Genomic DNA, 12,470 nt, shown 5'->3' with positions numbered 1-12,470 from the left:
ATAACTATAGGGTTCGTGGTGGGAGATACAGGACGGATATCAGAGGTAGGTTCTTTACGCAGAGAGTGGTTGGGGTGTGGAATGGACTGCCTGCAGTGATAGTGGAGTCAGACACTTTAGAAACATTTAAGCGGTTATTGGATAGGCAGATGGAGCACACCAGGATGATAGGGAGTGGGATAGCTTGATCTTGGTTTCAGATAAAGCTCGGCACAACATCGTGGGCCGAAGGGCCTGTTCTGTGCTGTACTGTTCTATGTTCTATGTTCTACATGTCCCACTCCATTCCACTATTCTGTAGGAAAAGAGCCACTTCTTAATGTCCAACTGAGTCTGTCCTTGGGTAACTTGAGATTTTGACCCCGATCCTCACGAGCCTATTTAAAACAACAAAGTGTATTTGTAAAGCTGTTTTAATGTAATAAAATTTCCCAATGTGCTTTACAAGAGCATAAAAGAACATCATGTGACACTTAAACTTATAAGGCGATATTAGGTCAGGTGAAAAAAAAACTTGATCAAACAGTCAAAAGGTTTAAGGAACTTTGTCAAGGAGAGAGAGGTGGATAGGTTTACGTGAGGCATTCCAGAGTTTAAGGCCGAAACTGAAGGCATGGACACCAGCATCCTACAAGAGACAAAATCTTACGAGCTGCAAGTATAGAGTTCTGTGACCTTTAGAGTCCCAGCTCTTTTAAATGTCGCAGTAACTAATATGCTGCAAAATATGGGCCTCCTTTGCAGCTTTTCAAAACCCTAATATCACCCACCAGCTTAAGTTTATTTATTAGTGTCACAAACAGGCTTACATTAACACTGCAATGAGGTTATTGTGAAAATCCCCTAGTTGCCACACTCTGGCACCTGTTCGGGTACACTGAGGGAGAATTTAGCATGGCCAAAGCACCCTAACCAGTCCGTCTTTCAGACTGTGGGAGGAAACCGGAGCACCCGGAGAAAACCCACACAGACGCAAGGAGAATGTGCAAACTCCACACAGACGGTGACCCAAGCTGGGAATCGAACCCGGGTCCCTGGCGCTGTGAGGCAGCAGTGTTAACCACTGTGCCACCACTATGTGATCGGTCCAAAACTGGGCACAGTAGTCAACCTGAGGCCTAACCAAAATTCTGTATCATAACAAAATAGTATACTTTGTCATCTAGTGAATTGCAGATAGATTGCCCATATTCAGAAAGGATGCTCAGGCAACCCAAATAAACCACGTGAAGCACTATGATCAGTGTACCTTGAATTCTAAAAAGTGTTTTGATAAAGTTTCATATAAAATGTTATTTATTCAACTCAAAATGGTGATGATTCGGCATAAGCATTGGGAATGGATAAGAAACTGACTAAACAATAGGAAATGAGTACTTAGTGGAGGAATTATGTCAGAGGAGGGGAAGTACTGATTGTAATTCTTCACAGTTTGCTGGGAGCACATATTTCAACTTTACGTAAGTTTAAAAGTGGTTACAGTTGCAAATGATACAAAACGAAAAAGGGTAGTGAAATTGGAAGAGGCAACTCCAAAATTACAGAATCAATTGGACGAGATTTGTAAGTTCCAAAAAGTTGAAATAGAAATATTTATCTGGGGAGTTACTGAAAATTATTTTCTAGATACGATTTAAAATAATGGACTACATCTGTCTATGGAATAAACCTGTTGGACTTTAACCTGGTGTAGTGAGACTTCTTACTATGGTTAAGAGAGACAGAATTCCCACTCACCTGAAGAAGGGGCTTGCAGCTCCGAAAGCTTGTGTGGCTTTTGCTACCAAATAAACCTGTTGGACTTTAACCTGGTGTTGTTAAACTTCTTACTGTGTTTACCCCAGTCCAACGCCGGCATCTCCACATCATAAGAGAGACAATCCAGGCAAACAGCTGAGAACTGGAGGCCTGCAAGGTACATCTGACCAAGCACCAAAACATGAGTGCCAGGCATCTTAACCTCTCTGTCTTTAGAAAAATGACAGCTAGGATGGGAGACCATCTATTGGAAACTAGAGGAGAGAATGCTCTTCAGCAACCTTGATCTTGCAGTTCCACAGGGAAAATTGCCTTCTCCAGCACTACTACTGTCTAGGAACTTAGAAACAGGAGTAGGCCATTCAGCCCCTCCATCCTCTTCTGTAATTAAATGAGATTGTGGCTGATCTTAACCTAAATCCATAATGTCTGGAACCTCTATTCCCCCGACTTGAGCCTTTTTATGCCTTTTCTATTCCCTTCATCCTTTCAATGATGGCCGCGACTTCAGTCATTTATGCCCTTGGTTTGGGATTCCTTCCTTATAATTCTCTGCCTATCTCTTCCCTTAAGACCTTCCATAAAACTGACCTCTTCAACCATGCATTAGGAACTGCTTCGACTATCTCTCTCCTAGGCTTCATGTGGATTTCTATTTGATTATACTCCATGGGGTGTTTTTCTATATTAAAGATTGTTTTAGAATCCTACAGTGCAGAAAGAGGCCATTCAGCCCGGCCACAATCCCACCCAGGCCTTATCCCCATAAACCCATACATTTACCCTAACTAGTCCCCCTGACACTAAGGGGCAATTTAGCATGGCCAATCCACATCTTTGGACTGTGGGAGGAAACCAGAGCACCCGGAGGAAACCCATGCAGACGCGGGGGAATGTGCGAACTCAACATAGACAATGACCCAAGCTGGGAATTGAACCCGGGTCCCTGATGCTGTGAGGCAGCAGTGCTAGCCATCGTGCTACCCCACAATTGCTTAAAATTGTGATTTTCAAAACTAAACTGAGGGACTGACTGAATTGAACCGCGAAAAGGACACCATCCCATTTCAGTGAGTTAACTCGATGGCCCATTTCAGGTATTTTCATGGCTGCATAAACTTGGTGCCTTTAATGATTTATGTGTTTTGCTGCAGGCCAGTAACTTTGGTTAACTTCAATGTCAACCATAAATAATTTGAAGTAACAAGAATTTAAAAAGAGTGCAACAGATTTTTTTCCCCCATTTTTTAAGTGTGCAATGTTTAAATCTGGAACAAGAAGTTCTTAGTGAAGGAAAGGAATAACAACAAAAAAGATTTTGTGTGCAGTTATCTCGATCGATGGTGACAATAGCTGCCTCAAGCACAGGAAACTCAGGAAGCACATGTTGGCCTGCAGGGTTTGTATATCATCTGGGCCTCCTGATTGCCTCAGTGAGAGGCTTTTCCTGTTATTCAAATACCGAGAACTGTGTCAGCAATTCATCATGGTGTGATTTACAGAACTCTGCACTCAGTCTTCTCTCAGCCACTTTCCTTATGTTTCCATGAATTAGATGCACATTTCCTGACTGACTGTGTGAAAACTGATGATAGCTTGACTTGGCCCAGACCCCACTGACGCACAGATTGCTTGTAAACCATATCCTGAACGCTTTGCTCCTTTTTCCAGGCCTTATTTCACATGTTCGTGGTGTATTGAAATAGAGTCAGTCGCCTTCCACTGTGACGTGAGCTGGTAAAGTTCAGTATTTATTTGGGCAGCATCCCACTGAGATACAGAAATAATTCAGCATCCAATCAGTAATGAGCTATTCACTAGCCTTTGTCTTTGAATTGTCAATGCATTTGTTCATCAGCAGTGAGCAGGATACTTTTTATATTTCTTTTGAAATAGAAATTTCTAGATTGGTTTCTGTCATTGTCTGATCCATTCCATACAGCAGCCCGTACGCTGAGGAAGTAAGAATCTACTAATGACCATGAAACCATTGTCGATTGTTGGAAAAATCCATCTGGTTCACTAATGTCCTTTAAGGAAGGAAATCTGCCGTCCTTACCCAGTCTGGCCTATTTGTGACTCCAGAGCCACAGCAATGTGGTTGACTCTGAACTGCCCTCTGAACAAAGGCAACTAGGGATGGGCAATAAATGCTGGCCAGCCAGCAATGCCCACGTCCCACGAATGAATAAAAAAAAGGCTTTAGTTTGGGTTTTGTTGTGTTGCTGTGTCAATAAAACCCTTTAAGCCTGTCTATAATTTAATAAAAAGTTCCTTTTTATGTATTCTTTTCCTCTTCATAGCTAATCGATGAATTAAAGTCTCTGACTAGAAATCTAGTAAAAGAGCTGGCTCCTATTTTTACTTTGTGTGTAAGAAGCATATAAAATGGAGAGAGTGCCTGTACTGTCCAGCTTCTGTGACTGTACTGAGCAGGCAGCCGCTCTGCCTTTGGTAGCATTACTGCTAATAAGGTGGTCTCAGGGTGCGTCCTCCAGACACAGCTCCTGCTGGGAGTAATCCACCATCTTTTACTCATAGAATCATAGAATCTACAGTGCAGAAGTAGGCCATTTGGCCCATCGAGCTTGCACCGACAGCAATCCCACCCAAGTCCTGTTCTATCCCCATAACCCCACATATTTACCCTCCCAATCCCCCTTTTAGAATGGCCAATCAACCTAACCCGCATATCTTTGGACTGTGGGAGGAAACCGGAGCACCCAGAGGAAACCCACACAGATACGGGGAGAATGTGCAAACTCCACACAGACAGTCACCTGAGGCCAGAATTGAACCTAGTCCCTGGCGCTATGTGGCAGCAGTGCTAACCACTGTGACACCGTGCCGTACTCACTAGAGACTGGATGGGCAGCTTGCGTTTACTACCGCTGCCCCTTTCTGCTTCCTGGCCTGTAAGGTTCCTTTCCGGTTACGATTCATGAACCTCAAAAAGGGAAAACTGAATGTGCTCATTTGTCCTTTGGTGTGGAGACAGTTGGATTCACCATCCAAGTTAGCCTGGCAGACCTCAGAGCACCCGGGGTGCTAACCTATTGCAGAACTGCTTCCACTGGCAGTGAAATAATATAAAGACAGGAAGGGTTTAATTGCCAATAGGAAGGCAGCAAGAGGAGGAAAAGGCACAAATAACAATGGGGTCTGGCCACTTTGCCATGGAATGTTCCATTCAGTTGGACTGTGCCATGCCACCTGTCCCTGTGGAAAGGTTTGTGCAGAAAAACACCATTGACCATCCATTAGACATATCCATGAGGACATGCAGGAAAAGGGGATGGTGGATCTTGTTGGATGGTTCCCCGAGCAGGCTGACAAAGTCTGGTGTTTGGCACAATGCCTCATTATCAGATTTCTCAAACTAGCTTTGCTAGTGGTGAAAGTCCAGTTAGATCCTTCCTGCACACTCTGGAATCCCACCAGCTCTGCACACTGCCCCTGGGGTGGCTGTGGTGGGGAAGAGACTGTTCCCTACCTCCTGCAAATGTAGTGAGGCATGTTCTGTACTGTTCTGTTCCTTTGTGGAGCAGGTCAGAAGAAGACCCAGTGGTTTTTGTTCAGGTTCAGCCCAAGCATCTCTGTAACACAGGACTGAATGGACTGGGACTGTCCCCACGGATGCACATCAAGATGAGCATTAACTACTGCTGGAGGACCATCAACTGAAACTCTTTGCTCTGCCTGAAACCTTCTGGTATTCCAGTGCAAAGAACTGTGGAAAACAGAGTGTTGCAGACTGGCACATTCCAAGGCCCAGGCCTATTTGTTGACGGATCTAAAGCTTGGGACAGTCACCGCAAAGGCACATTGGGGAAAAACCACATTGCAGACAGAGGGGCTGGAAACTGTGTAAAAACCCCTTGGGCTATATGTGCTAGAGAATGTTCACCATGAAATGTTACCGTAAATTGTAAACATAATTTGTAATGGCAGGTGTAGTCGGGCATGTTCTGTACTAGATTAAAAGAAACTGATCTATACTTACCTTGTGATATCAAATCTGAACTGATATATAATGTACTTTTACAAATTCTATGAATAAGGTATATTTTGCGGGGATAAAAGTAACAATATGTAATCATCTTGCATTGCTGCTCTTTTACTAGTTATCATAGGGTGTTATTTTCAGAATAATTCTGTACCTCACCCACTCGTGCGCTCGGTTGGACTGTAGTTAAGTGCGGCAAAGTAGTGATTGAACCAAAAGAAGAAGGGGAAAACTAGCAGCAGGAGAAATTGGTAAAAGAGAGCTTCCTGACATGATATTTGTTCTTGGGGATAATAAAATTGAGTGCAGTAAGTGGTTACACGCTTGAAATGTCTGTTTACTATTTATACAAGTAATCTTAAGATCTTATCAGCTAGTTCTATGTAAAATGTATTGTGTTTTGCTTTTGATTTTTTGACATTGATTTGAGAAGGCTCTGAATCAAACACTGGGAAATAATTGCCCCTTTTATTTGAGCTGGCTTGTGTATTGCAAATTTAGCAATAGGAAAAGTTCAAACCTGTTGTTCAAAGACAGTACGGATGATGACAAATCTGAAAAATATGATAATTATGAAACGTTGTATGATGCCACCTTCTATTTGTTGCCACAGGCCATTTACTGGAATCCTACAGGTTTTTGGACACATTACAGACTCCATGCATTCCATTGCTTCCTGTGCAAGTTACAACAGAGTGAAATGTGTCTTCTTGTTTGATTGCAGGTCTGATGGAGCTGATGTGGAACTGCTCACTGCTCCTCACTCCAACAGTATGCAGACAGTCTCTGTTGATGGAAGCACAGATTCTATACACCAAGGTAACTGGCAGTGTATGCATTTTCTCAGATGGTATCATTAAATGGTTACTGAGGATGGCATTTAAATGTCAAAGTATTTCAGAAAGACCAGTGTAACCCCATCTTCCCACTCTGCACTGAGGCAATGATGTTTATCCACCCACCCACTTTCCTTATCTGGCATTGCCTCGATAGACTAGTGATACCTCACAGACATCCAAGTGGGCAGAATTGTGTATCGGTCCTCCCATCAATGTTACTTCACCGTCATGTTAATTAATTTCATGTCTTCCTTAAATTGTAGTCTCTTGTTTTGCTCTCTCTGCAAACTTCCTCTCCCAGCTTTGAAGCAGATGGATATATTGTGCTGCAAATCACTTTATTTTCCTGCTAATTAAGTTTAAGTTTATTTATTAATGTCATAAGTAGGCTTACATTAACACGGCAATGAAGTTACTGTGAAAATCCTCTAGTCGCCACACTCCGGTGCCTGTTCGGGTACACTGAGCGAGAATTTAGTATAGCCAATTCGCCTAACCAGCACATCTTTCGGACCGTGGGAGGAAACTGGAAACTGGAGCAGAGGAAACCCACGCAGACATGGGGAGAACATGCAGACTCTGCACAGACAGTGACCCGAGTCGGGAATTGAACCCTGGCACTGTGAGGCGGCAGTGTGAACCACTGTGCCCCTAACCTCAGATGCAAATTGAAAACAATTATTGAATGTTGTGTAATCTACCGTACCTGGGTATTATGTGTTTCGCCGACCAGGACTGGGTGATTCGCTGGGCCAGCAAAGTCCCTGGGGTGACTGTCTTTGGTCATGTCTGGAACCTACAAACAGCCTCATATATCCATCCCTGTGTTCCACTGACCCGCAGGGCTGCTCCAAACCACAAGTGAATAAGCTCAGTTACTTGGCTTAGTATGTCAATTTCATGTTCATCGTCAAATTATTTATTTATTTTTAAATGTAAATGCTTTCAAAAGCTGTGGCGGAGCTTTAGAAACAGAAATGAAACATAGACACGTCTAAATTTATTGTGTGCGTTTCCTGTCCCACGCCAGTGTGGTCAACTCTTAATTGATCACCGAGGTTGCCTAACAATCTATTCTGTTGTCAGGGCAATCCATGATGGGTAATAAATGTTGACATTGCCAGCAATGGGCAAGACCTGAGAATTAATTTTAAAAGTGAAAGTATCAAACACTGTTTAATCTCTATTTCTGGTCACATTTTTTTAAAAAGAAAGATTCAAGCTTTCCAGCAATCTTAAATACATAGGCCTGAGCACAGAATCTTAATTGACTTTTGCATTGATTCATCCTGTTTTTTTTATCAACTAGACTTTGTCGTCTTGCAAAGGCCTAACGCTATCAACAGAATAATACATCAGGTTTCAGTGCTTGTAGAACAACATTTAAACAGTGTTTGTTTCATAGGGACATAGGGACAGAGGAGCAAGAGTAGGCCATTTGACATCTTGGACCTGCTCCGCCCTTCAACTAGATCATGGCTGATCTTCTATCTCAATGTCATTTTCCTGCACTCATCCCTTGATGTCTTTTAATATCTGGAAATCTATTTATCTCTATCTTGAATATACTCAATGACTGAACCTCCACAGCCCTCTTGGTAGAGAAATCCAAACATTCATCACCCTCCTCGTCAACAAGTCCCTCCTCATCTCGGTCCTAAATAGTCCTCAGGCCTCTTTCAACATTCTGGGATGTAGATAAATAGGTTCAGGGGATTGATCAACTTGCAATCCCATTAATTTCTGCAAAACCACATTTTTTTACTAATACTAATTTATTTTAGTTCCTTGTTTGCAGGGCAGCATGGTGGCACAGCACCAGGGACTGGGATTCCATTCTGGCCTTAGGTGACACTGTGGAGATTGCATGTTCTCCCCACATCTGCATGGGTTTCCTCCGGGTGCTCCGGTTTCCTCCCACAGTCCAAAGATGTGCAAGTTCGGTGGATTGGCCATGCTAAATTGCCCCTTAGTGTCTCAAGATGCGTAGGTTAGGTGGATTAGCCATGGTAAATGCACGGGATTACGGTGATAAGGTGGGTGTATGGGCCTGGGTAAAATGCTCTTTTGGAGAGTCAGTGCAGATTTGATGGGCCGAACGGCCGCCTCCTGCAAGGTAAGGACTCTGTGTTCTGATTCTTGTTAATCCCTTTGTTCTTTAGTGTTCCTGAGGTTTTTTTGTATCTTGCATTTCAACATACAAGTTAGGATCAGGAATAGGCCACTCGGCCCTTCAAACCTATTCTGCCATGAAATAAAATCATAGTTGATCTGACTGTAACCTCCAATAACCTTTCACCCCCTTGTTTATCAAGAATCTATCTAGCTCTACCTTAAAAATAGTCAAAGACTCTGCCTCCACGGCCTTTTGAGGAAGGGAGTTCCAAAGACACTCTATCCTCTGACAGAAAGAAATTCTCCTCATTTCTGTCTGGAATGGGCTAAGTCTTATTTTTAAACAGTGACCCCTAGTTCTGGATTCTCCCACAAGAGGCAACATCCTCTCCACATCCACCCCATCAAGACTCCTCAGGATCTGAAAGGTTTCAATTAAGTTGCCTCTTACTCTTCTAAACTCCAGTGGCTATTAACCTCGCTTGTCCAAACTTTCCTCATAAGGCAGCCCATCCAGTCCGGGTATTAATTTAATAAACCTTCTCTGAACTGCTTCCAATGCATTTATATCCTTCTTTAAATACGGAGACGAGTGCTGGAGACCAATCTTTCTCCGTGCAGACAGACACAAAGGATGCGATCTTACCCAAAAAATTCTAAGTCCCGAACGAGCGTGAAAACGGGAGAGTTTCAGATCCATTTTTTGGGCGAGTTTAAAAATCCAACCTTACACCACTCTGAGCAAAAGATTAAGCAGGGTGAAGGGGCAGGGCCTAAGCTCGCCAGAAAGCCAGCTGCTTACACCAGAGGGCGCAGATCTCTCTCTGTTCTGTGCAATAGCACAGAGAGATACCTGTCAGGCCCCCAATCCCACTATTGCTGGCCTCCCCTTCCTGCTATCGCTGGCCTCCACCCCTGGCCCACGCCCCACCCGATCCTGGTTGCAGTGTACAGCATTCCCCCACCCCGATCCTGGTTGCTAAGTGCACAGTGACCCACTATGCCCCACCCCCATCTAGGACCTGCCCCTCCCCTTAGGTTCCACCCCTTTGACACTGCCTGTTACCTGGTTGGCACGGCCAGTGTGCCAGACTGGCAGTGCCAGGGTGCCCCACTAAGGCAAGTGAGTCCGGATGATTATATCCCGGGCTCACTGATAATATTTAAATCTCTATTTAAATAGGTTTAAATATTGAAATCTTCCCTTCGCCCTTTTTGGGCGCAAGGCTGATCTCTCCTGATATCCAGGCTCGGTAAGATCGCGATAGGTGCAAAGTCTTGCACAAACCCAATCTTTCGCCTATCTCGCGCTCTTACCATCTTGCCCTTCCCATCGACTGGCAGGACAAGAATGTGAGGTCGCCTCCAAATGCTGTTTTGTTTCTCTGCCTTTTCCTTATTCCCCATTATAAATTCTCCTGTCTCTGCCCGTAATGGGCTCACATTTGTCTTTGCCAATCTTTTTCTTTTTACATACATATAGAAGCTTTTACAGTCCATTCTAAAATGCTCCCAATCCTAAGGCATACTACCTTTTTGGCAACTTTATAAGCCTCTTCCTTTGACCTAAAACAGTCTTTAACTCCTCTTGTTAGCCAGGGTTGTGTTCACCTTTCCTGATGCATTTCTGTGCCTCGACGGAACGTAAATATTTTGTAAACCATTCTTTAAATGCCAGCCATTGCCTGTCTATCATTATACCTCTTAACATGAGTTTCCCAAGTTACAGTGCATATTTGCCCCTTGTATCTTCATGGTTTACTTTATTTAGATTTAAGAGTCTAGTTTTGGATTGAACTTAAATTCATTTTCAAATTTAAATGTAATGTTCCATAATATTATGATCACTCTTCCCTAGAGGCTCCTTTACAACAAGATTATTAATTTCTACCTTGGCTTTTCAACATTTCTATTTTGGTGGGAGGGTCAGGGCCAACTGATAATCTACAGAGAAATTTCTTGACAACGGACGATACTCTCCAATTGACTTTTTGTATCTATCACTTAGACCTAACTCCACATTGCAAAGTATGACGCCCCTCTCTTGAATGGACTTTATATAGAACATAGAACATAGAAAAGCTACAGCACAAACAGGCCCTTCGGCCCACAAGTTGCGCCGAACATGTCCCTACCTACTAGGCTTACCTATAACCCTCTATCTTACTAACTTCCATGAACTTATCCAAAAGTCTCTTAAAAGACCCTATCGAATCTGACTCCACCACCACTACCGGCAGCCGATTCCGCGCACCAACCACCCTCTGAGTGAAAAACTTACCCCTAACATCTCCTCTGTACCTACTCCCCAGCACCCTAAACCTGTGACTTCTTGTGGCAACCATTTCAGCCCTGGGTAAAAGCCTCTGAGAATTCACTCTATCAATACCTCTCAACATCTTATACACCTCTATCAGGTCACCTCTCATCCTTCGCTTCTCCAAGGAGAAAAGACCTAGCTCCCTCAACCTATCCTCATAAGGCATGCCACCTAATCCAGGCAACATCCTTGTAAATCTCCTCTGCACCCTTTCTATGGCTTCCACATCCTTTCTGTAATGAGGCGACCAGAACTGGGCACAGTACTCCAGGTGGGGTCTGACCAGGGTACCTACTGTGAGCACTGTCATGGGGGGACTGCTGGAACTTTACAATATCAAGAGCTAATGTCTTGATTGGAAATATCTTTCCCTTTTGTCAGCATTTTCTGTAACTGCAGACTTTATTACTAAATTCACACTTTAGATGATACAACTAAAAATAAATGTTACAAAATTATAGTCAATTTACAATTGATAAATGCCCCTTGATCACATGAAGGGAGATTTGGAAAGGGAAAGAGAAAGGACAAGGGAATAGTGCAAGGTAGTGATGCAGGTAATGATAGCCAGAGTGTGATAGGAAGGGCCAGAATGTGCAAACATAAGAATGCACCAGTTGAGAGGTATTGTGGCCTGGATAGGGGAAAATGGTAAAAACACAGAATTAAAGGCTTGTTGTTTGAATGCATACTGCATTTGCAATAAGACTGGGAGCACAAATAGAAATGAATGAGTATATGATAACATTGCAGAGACATGGTTGGACACTGATCATGGCTGGCTGAGACCTGAATATTGAACAGTGTTTGACATTTCAGAAGGATGGAAAGAAAGGCAAAAGAAGTGAGAGAGTTCAGTTAATAAAGGATGAGGTCAGTACAGTAGTGAGAAATTATCTTGGTTCAGAGGATGAAAATGTAGAATCAGTTTGGGGTGGAGATAAAGTTTAAAGTTTATTTATTAGTGTCACAAATAGGCTTACATTAACACTGCAATGAAGTTACTGTGAAAATCTCCTAATCGTCACACTCCGGAGCCTGTTCGGGTACGCTGAGGGTGAATTTAGCATGACCAATGCATCGAACCAGCACGTCTTTTGGACTGCGGGAGGAAATCGGAGCACCCGGAGGAAACCCACGCAGACACAGGGGGAGCGTCCAGACTCCGCACAGACAGTGACCCAAGCCGTGAATCAAACCAGGGTCCCTGACACTGTGAGGCAGCAGTGCTAACTTAACCACTGTGCCACCCATAATAGCAAAGGAGCAAGTTACTTGTGGGAGTGGCTAATGGGAGCCCTGACTGTAATTACATTGTAGGATAGAATATAAATCAAAACATGATGAGGGCTGTTAGAAATTTACTGCAATAATCATGGGAGACATGTAGATTGGAGGAATCAAATTGGCAAAGACACCTTGGAGGATAAGT

The 12,470-nt window shown here is 43.4% G+C and overlaps 1 protein-coding gene across 5 annotated transcripts in view; it reads left to right on the top strand.

Annotated features, from left to right (window-relative positions):
* The window catches only part of sh2b3 (SH2B adaptor protein 3), a 238,349-nt gene that overhangs the window by 193,020 nt on the left and 32,859 nt on the right, over nt 1-12,470 (top strand). For all 5 annotated transcript variants that reach the window (XM_078227443.1, XM_078227444.1, XM_078227446.1 and 2 more), the window contains one exon: nt 6,489-6,583. In XM_078227443.1, the coding sequence (XP_078083569.1) occupies nt 6,489-6,583 (95 nt within the window). The remainder of the gene's footprint in view (nt 1-6,488; nt 6,584-12,470) is intronic.

Source organism: Mustelus asterias, chromosome 13 (genome assembly GCF_964213995.1).
Source record: "Mustelus asterias chromosome 13, sMusAst1.hap1.1, whole genome shotgun sequence".
Lineage (NCBI taxonomy): Eukaryota > Metazoa > Chordata > Chondrichthyes > Carcharhiniformes > Triakidae > Mustelus > Mustelus asterias.
Note: the sequence above shows the minus strand (reverse complement) of the source record. Positions and strands in the feature narration are given on the sequence as shown.